The sequence below is a fragment of the Belonocnema kinseyi genome, chromosome 5 (assembly GCF_010883055.1).
Source record: "Belonocnema kinseyi isolate 2016_QV_RU_SX_M_011 chromosome 5, B_treatae_v1, whole genome shotgun sequence".
Classification (NCBI taxonomy): Eukaryota; Metazoa; Arthropoda; class Insecta; order Hymenoptera; family Cynipidae; genus Belonocnema; species Belonocnema kinseyi.
In genome coordinates, this window is record NC_046661.1 from 54221909 (window position 1) to 54239588 (window position 17680).

Sequence of the window (17680 nt, forward strand, 5' to 3'; positions counted from 1 at the left end):
TGAAAGAGGGAGCTCTTCTTAATATTTTGACACCAAAATCATGTCGATACACCTCACCGACTGCGAGTAAAGCCACCCACGCTTTAACTTGACAGACTGTATATTATTTTAAACGCGCGATTTTTCCATCTGTCTAAAATTCATTATAAGAACAGGACATCTCAGAAACGAATTTATTTCTAATTCCATAGCGGCCGCCGCATAGGTTCCTACTCCCCAAAAGATAACGTGTTTTCAATATATTTAATTCCTTGTAATTGTACCGACAGATAACCTCACATAGATGTCTTCTATTCCCCACAAGTCTTTAATTTTTGAGATTGTTTAATTTCTTCTAATATGTTCACAAAAAATATGTAATAAATTGTTTTAATTCCTTCACGTGGAATATAAGTTTTAAAAATTTAATTTTAATAAATTCTAGTCCGCCTCTCTATACTCTGTTCCCTGAGAGAAGATCCTCTAGAACGACCAATTTCGGTTTTCTTTGAGCAGCCCATTGTTCAATTTGCCAAGAAGAAGGGATTTGTTGAGATGTTTCAGCCAATCTGAGTGAACCTCTTCAAATTCATTAGAAACTATTTTCTTTGATTGATTTACGACATCGACTTTATATTTTCTACACTTGTCTGTTTGCTTACCAAACTCAGTGTGAATAAGGTTACCCCAGCAGGAGTCTTTAGTTCACAGCAGGTCAAACTAAGGAAATGTACCGAATTTAAACTTTGCAATCAGCGATTTAAAAATAGCATAATCCGCATCTACGAATTTTTCTGATTCCAATGATACATTGCTTGCCTAGGAAAGTTGAAAATTTGAAGAAGCTTAATCACAGAAACTTTAGCTTAATATTCAATTTGATATTGCTTATTTCCCCAATTCTCAAACTTTATAGACAAATTCCATATCGTTAGAATCAGAATAATTCGAACATTTTGAAGATATTACTTTTAAGTCGGGGATCGCAGAATTATTAATGATTAATTTTTAAATTTTTAATTACAAAAAAGAGCGACTGAGTCAGAAACTCAAGTGGCTACCGTAGAACCTTGTAACTCGAGCCCTACGCGCGGTGAGATCCTTTTCTTTTATAGCTAACATCTCGTAAAAGTCATTCAAACTATTTTAAAAAGAAACTCAGCGAAAGAAATAAATGTTAAATTAGGAGCAAGGGACCAATGAGAAGAGAACTTAATAAACTACGTGTGAGAAAACGGGTGAGGACACTCCTCCATACAGAAACGCCAACCGATATGCGCGCCCAGAGGATCTTCTCTCAGGGACCAGAGTATAGAATTGAAATCATTTTAATTCATACATTTAAATAGATTTCTTTCATGCACTTCTAAGACGTTTAAATAAATGATTAAAATGTAAATAAATATAACTTTGAATATTTTTAGAATTTATAAGTTATAAAAAGATGTAATAATTAAAAATAGGTTAAATAAATGCTTTCGTTAAATTTTACTAAGTCGATTGAGAGGAATAGGATTTGTACATTTTCTGTCCCCGTTGGGAGATTTTTAGACAGAGTAAAAATCGCGTATTCATAGGAATACAAATTCTTAATTTTTCTGAATTGAACGCTTATTACCGGGTAACGTTAGCCCTAAACAAGTTGAAAACCGGTTAAGTCTTAAGGGCATGTGATACTTTGTCGTGTGGTAAATCGGGTTCAGTTCCCTTGGCTTTGACTACAGAACTGAAAATTTTTGAAAACTGAATGCGGAGATGCTTTAAAATATTATAACGGACGTCCACAGGCTCTTTTTTTAGGGATAATAACAAAAAATGTATTGTGCTAAATAAAAATTTTAGGCATGTGCACTATTTTGAGGTTAGGATCGCTTTTTAGGTGTCTGGCACTCCGATAATGTAGGTCTCTGTCGCTTCGATGCTGTCGATAGCACTCAAGAATAATTATGGGAGAGAATTGTAAGACACATACGGGTCGTCCGTTAGCATGTTCGCTATTATGTCCTAAATTTTTAAGACAAAATTTTTATTATTGTAAGAAAAAAGGCGATGGAACCTAACACTGGTAAAATCGATCATTTTCTAAGTACCACATGCCCGTAAAGAAAAGGTCGTGAACACAGACGCACCGTTTAGGTTATCACACTAACTTCCTCAACAATTAAATTTTGTTGTGAAAACAGTCAGGCAAGCAATTTTGAGTGCTTCGCATAGTATAGGCTGATCCGGTACTGAACTTTGAACTTTGTCGCATTTACCGAGGAAATAGATAATTTTTATCGATTACTGCAATCTTTTGGTTAATTTAATTTCTTATTTTTTAGACGTTGGAGGTGCTCAAACACCCGGACCTGCAGATCCTTCAGCTGGAGGTGCTGCCGCACCTTCTGGAGCAGGCGCTCTCGGAGGAGGTGCTCCAGCAGGAGGAGCTCCAGGAGGAGGTGCCTTAGGAGGAGGTGCTGCAGGGCCCACTGATCCTTCATTGGGAGGAGGAGGTGCTGGGGCAGGCGGGCTTGCAGGGGGTGCTGGAGCAGGCGGACTTGGTGGGGGTGCTGGAGCAGGTGGGCTTGGAGGTGGTACAGGATCAGGCGGTGTTGGAGGAGCTGCTGGAACAAGTAGTGTTGGAGGAAGTACTGCTGCAGGAGGTACTGCAGATCCCTCTGGTGCAGGGGCTTTAGGAGGAGGTGCGGCAGGAGGTGCTGCAGGAGGTGCAGCAGGCGGTGCAGCAGGAGGTGCAGCAGGAGTAGGTGGTACAGCTGGTGGTGCTACAGGAGGACCAACAGACCCTTCTTTAGCTGGAGGTGCTGGAGCAGGAGGATCTACTGCATCATCACCTGCAGCACCTTCTGCGACACCTCCTCCAGATCCTTCAGGAGGAGGAGCTGCTTCACCAGCACCCACTGCAGCACCTCCTTCAGATACTTCAGGAGGAGCAGCTGCTCCTGCACCTCCTCCTGCAGCACCTCCTGCAGCACCTGCTCCAGCACCTGCTCCAGCACCTGCTCCAGCGCCAGCGCCAGCTGCAGCACCTGCTCCAGCACCAGCTCCAGGAGAAACGGGAGCTGCATCGAAAGATGAAGGGTCAAACAGCGGTACATTAATAGCAGGAGGACTAGGGGCAATAGGTGGAGGAGTCCTTGCAGGAGGATTACTGCGTCATAGTTATAAGAAAAGAAAAAAGGAAATGCTACTTGGTCAGGGAGCATATGGACAAGGTGGATATTCTGCATTGGAACGTTCGGAACGTGAAGGATATGGACCTGATGGGCGTTCCAGCTATGGACGACCCGGGTCTTCCGGATCTGGGGCAAATTCTGACCCTGATGAATATGGTGAAGGTTCTGGATCTGGTGAATATGATGCAAACTCTAAACGTACAAAATATAATGAAAATTCTAGAAGTTCTGGAGGTACATCTTCTGGAACTAATGAAAGTAGTTCAAGTCCTGAACGTGGGGTGCCTCCTAAACAAACTGAATATGGTTCAAATTCTAAGCGTGATGAACATGGTGCACCTCTTCGACAAGGTGGAAATACTAAGAAAGATGAAGATGGCAAAAAGGAAACAAATGATACACGTGGTACACGTTCAAAAAATATAGTGGTAGTGACTAGTGAACATCATATATATAATTATCCACCTGGCCATAAGGAAAATGATTATTTCAAATCATCACATACAGTTAATCATCCGAATGATCATGATGCAGCCCATAAACATGAAACTGATCATCATGAATCTGATAAACATAAAAATAATAAAAAACATAAGCATGATAAAGATAAACCTCATGGACATAAAGATCATAATCATGATGATCATCATGAACCTCATTATGAATCACCTTCACACCATCCAGCTCATGCATCAAAATAACTTAATATTTTTTAAATATTATATAAAAACAAAAAATATGAGTTTTGTGTTTCATACTCAATCCTTTGTCTTTATAGTCAAATGAGAAACCTCAACTAGTGCTGTAATATTTCTAAGAAATAAACCAATGATATCTAAATAATTGAAAATATTTTATTTGTGTTATAATCTACTTACTTTCTTAATATATCTCCTGTTATAATATGCATATTATTATTTTTCACACATTAATAGGTTTTTCCAAAAAATTAAGAATATTGCTCGTACATCAAAAACTAAACAAACGTTCTGTCTTCTAAAGAACGTGTCAGAATTCACTTGCTTCTGATCTTCAGGTGGAAAATATATTCGAGAAGAAATATTAGTCACAAATGTGTTTTCAACAAATTCCTTTCTTCTTTTTTGCTTCCTCGTAGTGAAAACTTTACAGGCATTACAATTTAAAATATTTCTACAACGATTTGATTAAATTTTTCTCATTTGATATATGTTTAATGCAACGTTCTAAGCAATTGTTCGGATGTATGCTTATGGGAGAACGTATAGACGTATAAATGTGAATTTTTCAAGCCTAACATCTTAAAACTGATGCAAAGATTAAACAAATATTCATGAAATTTCTTTTTAGCACTTTATAATGTTTTAAAAATTGGGTTTTTATAGTAAAAATTTTATCACTGACATAATTCAAAAGTTGACGTGAGAATAAAAAGGACTCCTTGATTCGAAACGAATCGAATCACCTATTATATTAATAAAATTTATTCAACACTTAGGAAAATATAGTCATTTATAGAACTTAAAAGTCGATTTTTACAAAAAAAATGTCCATTAACACGATTTAAAGTTGATCTAAGAATAGATTAAACTTACGATCATGTAGAATCTTGCCAAATTAATTTTTTAAGTATAACTCTTGAAATTATCCTAATTCAAAGCTGATGAAAACCAGATTATTTGTGTCGAGACGAATTGATTAACTCAAAATTTTATATTTCATTTATGCATAAGAAATTTATAGACGATTATAATCATTAACGCTTTCTCTAGGATGAAGTAAAGCGTTCATGCATCATACATAAGATGAGCAACATAACATTAGAAATGCAGGCAAAGGGTGAGGCAATTGGTAACAACCGAATCGAATTCACAGCTAGTTTGACTCTTTGTTTACAAAAATTGTTTTTTGAAGATTTGCAAAAAGTACATCTTTTTAAACAACATTTATACTATGCGGGGCTGTTGTTTTCATGTGAAATTGTCCTGATAGGAATATAAGTTACACTTTTTTTTGTAATGCATAACTGCATTTAAAGGAAATTGAACCTAAAAGTCTTTAAAATAATGGTCGGCGGGATGGTAGTAGGACCTATACTCAGAAATATGTTTTTTTACATCAAACATTTCTCAATTCCATATCAAAGATAGAATTTGTTTGATATAAATAAAATTTGATTGAATTAGGCAATAGTGCGTTTAAATCAAATGCAGTCTAATTTGGACATAACGGCCCCGGATATATCTCTTCCGAAAATTGATGCCGCGCCGTAGGCAGGAGTGAAAGAAGCTGCGGGAAGTGTGCGGTAGTCACACAGACGTGTACAAACTAAAGCGTTTTCATCCGAAACGGCACACTATCTTAATTATTCAAAAGATTATTTGTATAATTTAATAAAATCTTGGTTTGGCCCCATGTCAAAGAAAGAATTGTTTTGATTTAAATAAACAGTTTTCTGAGTGGATCTCATGTGGAAAATTTGATTGAGGCCAGATTGGGCCCCAAATAGATTTCCTAACTAATAGTTGGGCCCTATTTGGACAGCCCAATCAATGCCCAACTGGGCTACTGTCTCGGTTTTAACGGTCAGCCCAACGAATGCCCAGATTGAATTAACAAGCTGGGCCTTAGTTGGCCACCCCACTTCATGCCCAATTAATAAAAAAGGGTACATTTATTGAAATCCTAAAGTTAAAAGTGATAAATAATAAATATTTGTTATTTTTTTTTTAATTTGACGCTTTTTTATGATTTAAAAACTCTTAGCATTCTCTTATTCCTTCTGACCTTCTCAATCACAGTCTCTTCCAACAGCCAGCTCAGTCCTAAAAGTATCTGGAGTTGCGTTTTCTGCAATATATTTGGTTTAGTACAAATACTTAACTGAGGATGGGAAACAGCACAAAGCGACCACATATTTATACATTTCTACAAAGTAGAAAATGAAAGGACTTTGTAAAAATAACCTCATTTTATGGAAGTTTGAACGAACGACTACAAGAAAAAATGGCGCTCGCAACTGCTTTAGTGCAGAAAACAGAGCCCGTCTGCGGCGTCGCGGCTCGCGCAGACGCACAGTGCACACTTTAACCAATACAGGCGGGGGCTTAAAAATTATAAAATGCTTAGCTTACCAAAAATGTTTATTAATTGTTGTTTCACTTGAAAATGTGACTATACTCTGCTGATCTTTTTGATTTTTTTTTAGGAAATATCGATTTCAATTTAAAGCGTATGTCTAATTTGGAAACACTTTCATTATTTTAAGCATATTAAAAATACAATATGTAAAATATATTATAAAATTACCGTAATGTTAAAAGAAAAATGTTATTGTATGAACAATATTTAATGGTCAGAAGTTCTTTTTAAGGATGAGAGAAAAACATGTCAGGAAATTAATGCACTTTAACATTTTCCGATAAAATATAATGAACAAGCAATATTTGTAAATAATTCATTTACTATGTAATTTTAAAGATGAAGAATTCTTTTCATTTATATGAATAAAAATTGACTGCTACAATCTGCTTGAATAGCTCATTATTTTTCAACCCGTGTGCCTAATTCATTATTCCCATTACGTTTTCTATCAGAATTATCCCAACTCATTTATGTATTCCTGAACGGATATAATTTACAATAACTTTACCGAAGTAAATAGCAGCTGACCACAGCCGATATTTTATCTCCCTACTGCCCTCTATCGATAAAACTGGAGTTACATTTTGTGCGACCAGACTTGTTTGCTCCAATAGTGCTTACCTTGAGCGTTCTACGGGTGAGCCCAATTCAAGCCCAATTAAGTCAAAATCAAGCACTAATCGGCTTCATCTACATAAGTTATGGCAATTGAAATTTCGAAATAATTGGAATAGTTTTAGGATATGGCTGGGATTGCATCCACTGACTATTATGATTAAAATAATCGGCTTTATCAGCATACGTTTTAATAATTAAAAATTCGGAATAATTAATTAAGACTACCCACTATGGGCGTTCTATAGGTATACCCAATGAATATTTTAATTTCACTTTTTGTTATGCGAAGCTGGGTACATTGCATGTTCAAAAAAAAGTATAACACGTGTATTTCTGGCACTTGCGAAGTTTACATGCGTTTTTCTTGAAAAGTGGTTTTTTGAAATTCAAACTTATAAAATTTCCCAACGGCTTGTTTTACATCTTACAGGGTTTCTTTAAAACTTTCACACTTAAAGAAATAAAATTATTTTAACCACATTTCCATGAGAATACGTACTGAGGGCTTTTTTGGGTTTCTGATTTAAAAAAATAGAATGAAGGTTATTATATGAACTACAACATATTAGGTTGATACAAGAACATTTTTTGTTTAGTAAAATTTGGTTTATTATATCACATAATTTGGTTGACTTAAGCAAATATATTGTTTTCTTTGCCTGATAAAGGACTTTGCCTTATATTTTTGATGTAATATTTTTGAAATTAAAACAAAAAACAATTGTCTTATTATAAAAATAGTTTGAAACAAACGTATAGGTCTTCTTAAGATAATCAATTTAGCTTCTGAATATTTCCTTATATCTCGTAAAATGTTGCCTGGAAAATGGAATTTTTATTTCGTAAAAAAAACACTTTCGATGGATAAAATCGGAAAAATAGGTCAAAAACGTTTATATTGTCCACTGACAAAATTTGTTACGTGCAGAATTTTGTAACTTAGCTTGGACAATTTGACTTTTGAATGTTTAAAAATTTTAAACAGCCCATTTAAAAAAAGGCTATTTACTGGAACAAATTCAAAGCACAAAGATTTTTGTTTTAAAATGTTTGTATGGACGTGATTTAGATGCCCTGAAAAGTTCGAAGCTGATTTCATTCTCAACTGATTTTTATTAATAGGACTCTTTTAGTGCATAAAATAAACTTTAAAATAAGCTTTTAGCCAATATCCTATGACAAACAGTTTAGAACATGTAAATTTGTTTATTAACGTGCGTTTTTCATTGAAGACAAAGAGATGGCGAATGTTTATGATTGAAAAAAACGAGATTAAAATACTTTTTTTTGTTTAATGCTCGCACCTCGACTGCACTTATTCAAATACAATAAATATTGTAACTTAAATTGAAAACTATGATTTAAGCCCCAGATGAATTTGACGATTACATTATCATACATATCTCTTTGAAAAATAAAATATTGTAGACAAACTCAAGACTAAAACTTACGGAACTCTTTAAAAAAAATCGAAATTTGGAAAAGCATATAACTTTTTGAATTTGTATCTAATTGAAAAATTTCATTCGGATAGTTTTGAAATATGTTTGATATTGAGTAAAAACATTGATTGAAATTTTCAATCTGTTAGAAAAATATTTTTTTTTTACATTTTTTTTAAACTTTAAAAATGTTAAAAAGCATAGAACTTCTTTAATTTCCATCGAAACATTCGGATAACAAAACATACATACAAATTAGAGATCGAAAATTTGGAAGATTATTTCAACGAAATTGCGACAAAATTTGTCCCACTGTTTATGACGAATTACGATGAACCATTTTTTTCATTCTCACAGGTGTTGGGCATGTTCTGTTAAAACTGTTTATAAAATTTGTTGAGATAATATTTTTCGAAATGAATATATTTCATGTAGGATCTTGGAAAAATAATAATTAAAATCCGCCTTCCTGAATGGTAATACACAATTATTTTCATATTCTTTTGTCAGCTCTAAGTATGGAAAAAAAATATTATTATTTATAACGATTTGTTATAAACAATGTAAAAAATTTTGTTGACATCTTAAACCTACTTCTTCCTGAAGATACAAAATCTGTTAGATATTTTAGCGAAAATTGAACTCCACAGATACTTTTTGATAGAATATGAATGTTTAAAAAAAAGTGCTTCCAACCCTTTGTTATTTTTGGATTTTTTAATCCTGAAAAAGGGTTTTCAATACTTTAAACTATCCAATTTCAGAATCCAATAGCAATAACTCGATCGAGAATTTTTTTCGCAACAATGAAAAGTCATTATCGCTTTGTCTTAAATAAAAAACGCACAATACTATTTAACAAATTCGAATCTCATATACTATTTGATGTAGAATATTCGCTGAGGGCTCATTTTAAAGCTTATTATATACTTTAAAATTATTTTCTATACGATCTATACCTATCGCTTCATCAAAAGCAAAAATCCAAGCGTGTTGAGAAAATCTTAAGATTTCACGTTTTTTGTTCATAAAAAACAATTGATTGAGAAATCAGGAGTTTAATTAGAGTGTTTCAAAAAAAAATCCTCTCATCAATTTAAAATACTAAAGATCTCGGTGCTCCTAATTTGTTTCAATATAAATAGAAAAATATTTGAAAGTAAAAATTGTCCAAGCTAAGTTACAAATTGTGTATGTAACCAATTTTTTCAGTGGACAATGGAACCTCAGGAAATGAATATTAAGGATACGCATTTCTTTTGGCTGAGTTTTTAAGCTTCAAAGCTACTTGTCGGCAATTTTCTGCACGCTAAAATAATAGATAGTTCTAGTTCTTATTATACCTTAAGAAATGTCCCAATAGCGTGGTTGAATAATGTATTGCAAAATTTATTTCCGTGCTGGAGGGTAACGATCCTGCCAAATCGGTTCAAAAATCCGAAAAAATTGCACCTTTTTTTGAATATTTGATTTTAACAGGTCCCGCCTGGCACTCCACATTTTACAATAAAAATGCGTTGGAAGAAATTACTTTTTCGGGTTTTTTGGAATAACTGCAGTGGGTTAAGGAAAATGCTGCGGGAAAATTATTGAACTTGAAGAGGTCCACGGTGTCCCAAAATGTACCCTTACATCTAAAAATGCCAATTTTGCACGAAAGCTACACCTTTGGGCACTTTATTCTCATATTTGAGCCAAATAATGTCATAGCTTTTCTTCAAGTGGAATAATCATCAATATTTGTAGTTTATTTTTAATTATTTAATCAAATTACATCTGCTTAAATCATTGTCTTTTCTCAAAAACTCGAATTTTTCCTAATAAAATCATAATCAAGGTTGTCTTTTTATATATTTGTATGTTCTTGATACCTCAGCTATATTATCAAACAAAACCTTATTTAACTGAATAAATTAAATTTGTTCAAATATATTCTCCTACGAAATGTTATCTTATCAGCCTCAAATATTTCAACTAAGAAATTCTTCAAAATATATCAAATATTTTTTATACTAATTAATTGCTCAAGCAATTAATCATTATTAACAATGGTGTGATGTTAGTTTAATCTTTTTACGTCCGGGATGAAACAGATAAAAAAAATAAACAAAAATATCAACTGTTTTGCGCTTTCCTTACAAATCTTCCAGCCAGTAAATTTATGTTCGGTATTTAATTGCATTGTCTTGCAGAAGTCTACTTTTTTCTGATAAATTTCACTGATCAACAAAAATGACCTAGGTTCCCTTTGAATGCTAGAATATATGTCGTAATTTTTGGTGATCAGTGAAATTTATCAGAAAAAAGTATACTACTGTCGGAGAAGACCATGAAATATCGGGAATAACTGACAGTTAACTGTTTACACAATTCAAAAATATATATAGTAAAATTTATGCTTTGAAAAACTAGTAGCTCCAAAATTTATAATATAAAAGAGAGAATTCCCAAATTTTGTAGCAAAACATTGTTCAAACAAATTTGATTTGTTTAAACAAATAAGGGTTTGTTGAATAATTAAGCTAAAGTATCGAAAACGCATACAATGTGTAGAAAGACGACTTTCATTTGTTTGCAGTTGGAAAAAGCCGTCTTTTTGAAAAAACAAGGATTTAAACAAATGGAACTTTCTTAAATAATTGAAAATATTTAAAAAGATTGATAATCATTCCACTGGACTATGGATTTAGGGGCACATTTGCAGTAACGGAGAGATGTGCTACGGGTGTGAAAGCCACCCTAAAATTTTTCCAAACCCACAGACCTTAAATTATTTTTTTTCCTTGTATTGTACGTGCGAAATTTCGAATGCGGAGTATTCACGGAGTGAAAAAATATTCAATTTCTATTTTCAGATTTTGAATCCAATTATTGGGGACGTCGTTGCCCTATACAAAGAATGTTCAATTACTTCGAAAGTAATCGTATTGGAGACGACAAGAAAGTAGTACTCATTCTTCTTCAATCACTCAGTTAAAACTAATACCCACTCATTGAGATGAGAATGTAAAAATATAATAAAATTCTACTAGGACAGTCAAATATTTATTAATACAGGGAAAAACTGAAAAGTTAATAATTTCCGGGTAAAAGTATATTAATTTATTTAGCGTAGTATATATTAATTACAGATATTATTATAAACAGAAAGCGCGGAAAATTACACAAGAACACGATTTGGAAACATTTCAAAATTTATTGGAACAATAACAAGGTGATATTTTGAAACTTCTGAATGGGCTTACACGTCACCTTCACCAATCTCTCAAATTTGCATTTTACTGCTCCAAACCGGAAAAATTATAATTATTTACACACTACATCCATTTCGTCTAACTTTATTCACGTCAAAAATATTCTCATTCATGCTTGTGTACTCGCATAAACACAACGAAATTCGATTAAACACAACAGCACACTTGACATACGTTCAGTTGTTGATTTCACAATTTGACATCGAAAAAAACCAATACAGATTTTGACGATTATTAATAACTGAAATGACTAAAGAATGAGTTCTTCTTGTCACTAATTGATTATAGAAAAATAAACTTATGATTTTTGTATTAATCCATCAGTAAAATATTAATATTTAATTGGTCAAATACTCAATTAATATTAATATAATTAGTAAAACTTTCCCTGTTTCAGATTTAGAGAGTAAAGTAGATGAAAACTTAATATTTGGAAAGGGAACTATGACATATATCTAAAATATTACTGACCTCTGTGTTATATTTCCAGATAATATTACATTTTAGCTTGGTTAAGCTTACAAAACTGTTTGGCAAAGCTAACCAAAGAATTTATTTAACTCAAAAAAACCGTTTCCTTACGGTTAATGTTACATGGCGAATAAAAAGAAACCAATACAAAGTTTTGATACGCTTTTTGAAAGTTCTTTTTTATAAATAATTATAAATCAGTAATGTAAGAATATAAGGTTTTTGTAACTGTTTATTAATTTCTTAAACAATTGAATTTGTTTCTTTCAGTAAGTCATGAAATGAGTGTATTTTCTAGAGGTTACGATATCACAATTATCTTTATATTTTATTATATTTAAACAAAATAAAATAATTTGATTAATTAACCGCAATATTACGTAAGATTCAAATCTGTCACTTATGGGGTTCTCTGTAGGGACCATGAAAAGTGGCTTAAAGTTATGAACCCTCGAAATTTGAGATAGATTTTTGTTTTCTGACAAATTACGAAAAAAAAATTAAAATGCGGAATTATTTGAAACATGTAATCGCGTTGAAACACTCGATTGACAAAAAGCTGAATTTTTCTCATATTAAATTAATGGGAAACTTCATGGTCTCTGCACGATCGCTAAATATCAACCGACTTCGTTCAAAAAAGTGGGTGGATGATAACAGAGAAATTATTTTAAAAATTCTGCCTAGATTCACGGAAATTCGCTTTTTTCGGCATGTTATATATATATATATATATATAGCAAAAATGACACTGAAATATTTTTACCCTGCCTAGACGACCTTGCCATTTTTCTTAATTCCTAAAAAAAGTCCTCAAATAGACTCTCTTTCAAAATAATCTTTTGAAAATAAATTCCTCATGATAGAGGAACACATTTAAGTATACCGAAAAGATTTTTACTTTTCTTAAACTTGAGATAATCGTTAATCTTGTTATTATTTGTTATTATATTTAATATAAAAAAAAAGATATAACATTCTTGTCTTATAATTTATAGATGTTTTATTTCTGGCGTATTCAAATGGTTTTTAAATTACTTATTTTATTTTATACTATTCAGTGCATTTCAGTTAAAAAATTCAGTTCAGTGTGATTAAGTTCCTTAGCTTTCGTAAGTCTGTATGCCGACACGAATTGTTTCAAAACAAATAAGTTGAAGAAAGATTAGATATAACAGCCTCGACCCAAACTTTCATTCTCTAATTCACATATGATTTGTATTTTTACGCATCATTAAGATATTTCAAACCTCACATACTGATGTATTTGGATGACCTGATTACTGGCTTACTGGCTTTTACTGGTTTTTTCTTAATCCTAAAATGCTTCATGCTAATCGGTTAACAATATTAATGAACGAGATATCTAACAATTGGAAAAATTTTTTCAGACGAATTTTGTTTAAATCAAAAAAATGTATTGTAAAAAATTTTTTTGTTTGAATCAAAACAATATTTTTTCAGTTTTAGTTGGTTTTTATTCGCAGGTGCGAATCTATACATTTATAATATGTCAATTATATTTGCGAATTTTCATATATTTTGTGCGTATAATAATTATAAAACGCTTCTAAAGAATCAAGATTTTTTGTACTAAATAACTGTAATCTTGTGCTAATAATAGAAAGAATAACACGAAAATACAAGTTGAGAATGGAGAAGACGCAGACGAATACAAAAATTGTTGCTTTTTGTGGCATACGGTATTTCTTGGATATCGCACGTTTCGAGATTGTTTTATAAATTGAAGATTTACGAAACGACAAAAGATTATAATGCTTTTTCATACCTGTAGAAAAAAATAGCTTTAAAATTGTCAAATTATCTAAGTTTAAAATTCGGAATCTCTAGAAAAGTTTTACGAAAAATTAGGAATATTACCAGACATACCAAGTATGTATAATTGATAGATAGGACACACCGGAAATGTGTAATTGGAAACTAGCTGATTTCTTAGCCCTTTTTAAAATCTACATAAAAGATCGAAGGGCAAATTATTATGCATCGATTAGAAAATTCTTCTAGAACATTTTACGAAACATTGTTTTTGTTTTGGTCGATCGTTTAAAAAATGTATTTATTTGCATTGACTGTTTTTTGTGCTTTGAATAAAGACCTCGCTGAAGACGGAACTGGCACACAATATGTACATAATTTACAAAAAACAGGAAATAAAAGTTTCTAAATCGCATTTCAGAGTCATGGCCATTACGATGCATACTAGTTTCATTATTATTTGATAAACCAGCAAAAACAAATTTCGTAAACTATGTGTACACAATAATTACACAATGCAAATTTTGCATCCGCATCCAAGAACCAATAATTTCCACATAAGAATGCAAAAAATGACATACTGATGATATGTGTAACTTTTCAAAAATTAAAAAAGAAAACTTTTTTATAACTTTTTAAAATTTTTAAATGAGTTCTGTTAGACGACAATTTTTACATTAAGATGGGTTTTCGTAGATTTTTTTCTCTCGCTAATCTGCCTTTAAATCTCTTACTATAGATACGACAAACTAGTTTTCACTACTATTAATCAGGTCTTTATTGATTTAGTTTATGTTGTAAAAGGAATGAGTTACAATTATATTAACTTGCAAAAGGATAACTCGTTTAAGTTACAACTTCTCTTATAAAAAGCGAACTTCATTCGCTATAGGAAAAAACGTAAAAGTTTATCAAAAGTCACAAGTTTGATAAGGTTTTACAATTGATAATTGCATTAAACATAATTTGTATTCGATTTAAACAAAAAACCAAATTGTTCTTTCATGAAATCACCGAGTTGTATATTTATTGACATTATTTGCTTACAATAACTAAGTGGATCAATATGCAAATTATTTGAAAGCTGTAGTTTCCTTTGAATGAATTTTAAATATTTTTTAATGTTTGCAAAACATTTGAAAAAATCTTTTCCAAAAATTCCCCTTCCTGAATGTTCACTTCAAATTAATTAGTATAGAAACAAACTAGGTGCTAATTCGATTTGGGTTGCTTCCACTCTAATAGTATTTACAATTTTATAGTATCCAATTTTAAAAGGACTTTCTTCCTAATCATGAATAATTAAAAATATATTTGCTTTCTTGCAGAGGAAGTTAAAGTAAAAAAATGCAAATGAACCAATGAAAACATCTTGAATAAGCTAGTTTTCTCTATTTTTGCATGAATATTGAATTATAGTAGTGAACAAATTTTTTCTGTGAAAAACAAAATTTTCAAATTATATAAATGATCCTAACGTCTGTATTCTGCAATGCAATACAATGTATTAATATTATGCTTCAATGGATTGGGCTTGAATCAAGGAATCGATTCTTTACTTGCATCAATTTTAAATTATGTTCATAAAAAAGTTTAATTATAAAGAAACCGATTTCTCAAATATCATAAATCACCATACAATCCATACTCTTCAATAAAATGTATTTATATTATGGGGCAATCGATTCGTCTCGAATCAACGAATCTTTCTATCCTTGCATAAAGTTTAAATTATGTGAATGACAAAATGTATACTCTGAAAATAGTTATTTCAAATTTTATAAATGACCATAACTTCCATTCACTATAAAAAACCTATTTTAAAAATAATATTAAGTGCTAAGAAAGGTAATAAATGTCTGAATAATTATTTCAGTCAGCTTTGAGATATTAGTTGTGAAAATATGCCCGCCCCATTTCATAAATTTAGCTTCAACCGTTTTCAAGTTATCGTTTAAAAAAAAAGTGTTAGATCCACGTACACATCCCCTTATATACAGATATCTGTATTCCCATTTATACATCTGGTCAATCACTTCCAGGATTACATTTAATATTTTTTATTTGTAGAACCTTTAATTAAGGGGTCATCCATATACCACTTGGACAATTTTTTACACACCTTTTAACCCTATTTCCCTCTTTTGTGGACAAACGTAGACTTTCGATGGCCCTCTTCCCCCCTGTCTCCTCTGCCCATGTAAACCTTTTTCATATTTCATGAAAATGTGGATATTATTGGTAGTCAAGCGCTATAAAGCCAAAAGGATCTGTCAATTTTCTGAAAATTAGTTGTTTTTTTTTTAAACATAAGCTTCATGGCACGAAATAGGAAGTCCAAAAAGAAAATAGTGAACATTTTTTTAGTTTTTCGTGTTTTTCTGAAAAGAAATTTACCGATTCAGGAGAAGGCGAGTTCACATTAGGGTGGTCCAAGACTGCATTGGAAATTTCGTTACCAAATTTTCAAGCATATCGCCTCCTTTGTTCAAATCTACAAAAAAATAACTGCGTTCTTTGAAACAAAAATTACATTTAGAGGCTCCGATAGCCCGATGAAGCTTAACACGTATTTGTAATGAGAAAAAGAAAACGTTTTTGTGGATTTTTTTTAAATCGAAAATATTAAGGGAATCGAGTAGAAACTGAACATTTTGTTTTACACTTTTCTGTAGAATACGAATGAATAACTAGTTTTCAAATATCACTCTCATAGGTCTATTTCATATGTCCCAAAAAAACAGATAGGTGAAAAATTGGGTTTTGCGATTTTCTGGCGCTCAGTATGATTGTTTGCGGTTTTTTAATATACATTGTTTCTGATATGTAAAATACTACTGACACTTAGACGTTCTAATATATTTTTAAAACATATTTTTATTGTTTTTAGCAATTTCCCAAAGCGAAATTGACTACTGGCGCATTCCTGCGCCAGCACTGCAAGCGTCGGCACAATACTGACCGCCAGTACTGGCGCAGTGCTGGCAGGACCTTTATATGATAACTATGTTCGGTACTGGCTTTCAGTACTGCACCAGTGTTGGCGAGACATATTGGCAGCCAGTACTGGCGCAGTACTACACGGAGAAACCGATATCGCAAGAATTGCAATATATACCGTAATTCCTGTTCTATATATGGTAATTATCACATTATAATACCGTAAAATCATGATATCGTACTTTGCAAGATTTTACATTATATTATTGTTGTATTATATATGCGAGGGTTCTAGTAGTGGCCAAGCAATGTTGGTGCATTATAATAACCTAAAAAGCTCCGGAACTTGCTTGGGCATTATCATATTGCGCTTTACTTCAATACAGAGATTTTGCGATATCATTGTGCAATATCTTTTTCTCCGTGTAGACATGAAGATTAGACAGAGTTAAGCTGATTCTCGTTTAAATTTATAATAAGAAGAGCCCTGCATAAGATGTGCGAACTATAATATCGTTTAAAGGATAGATAAGTTATATTTTGTATATGAATTGCTATACACTTATTACGAATCTAACAAAAATGACGGTGACTGATCGTTGACTGAAACTCAACTCAGATACGATTGAACATTTTTATTTGTATCTCGGAAACCAATAATGATTTTTTACGTTTTTTTCGGCTTAAATTAATGATAATATTGTAGGCTATATGTCACATAATTTTCAGATTTTCGCAAATATTCTCCTAGGTCATGCTAATACTTGAAGTAGACAAAAAGTAGTACAAAATTCGAGTAAATCTTGAATTTAAAAAAAAACTTCTCGCGTTCTTTCTTCTCTTCAAAACGTAAAAAATATATCTAGTAGGCACCGTTCGACGTGAAATTGCATAAGCTTTC

The 17680-nt window shown here is 32.0% G+C and overlaps 1 protein-coding gene across 1 annotated transcript in view; it reads left to right on the top strand.

Moving 5' to 3' along the window:
* The window catches only part of LOC117173655 (glycine-rich cell wall structural protein-like), a 20392-nt gene extending 16536 nt beyond the window's left edge, over positions 1-3856 (top strand). The window contains exon 2 of the mRNA XM_033362295.1: positions 2304-3856. Within this exon, the coding sequence (XP_033218186.1) occupies positions 2304-3856 (1553 nt within the window). The remainder of the gene's footprint in view (positions 1-2303) is intronic.
* Positions 3857-17680: the final 13824 nt, after the last annotated feature.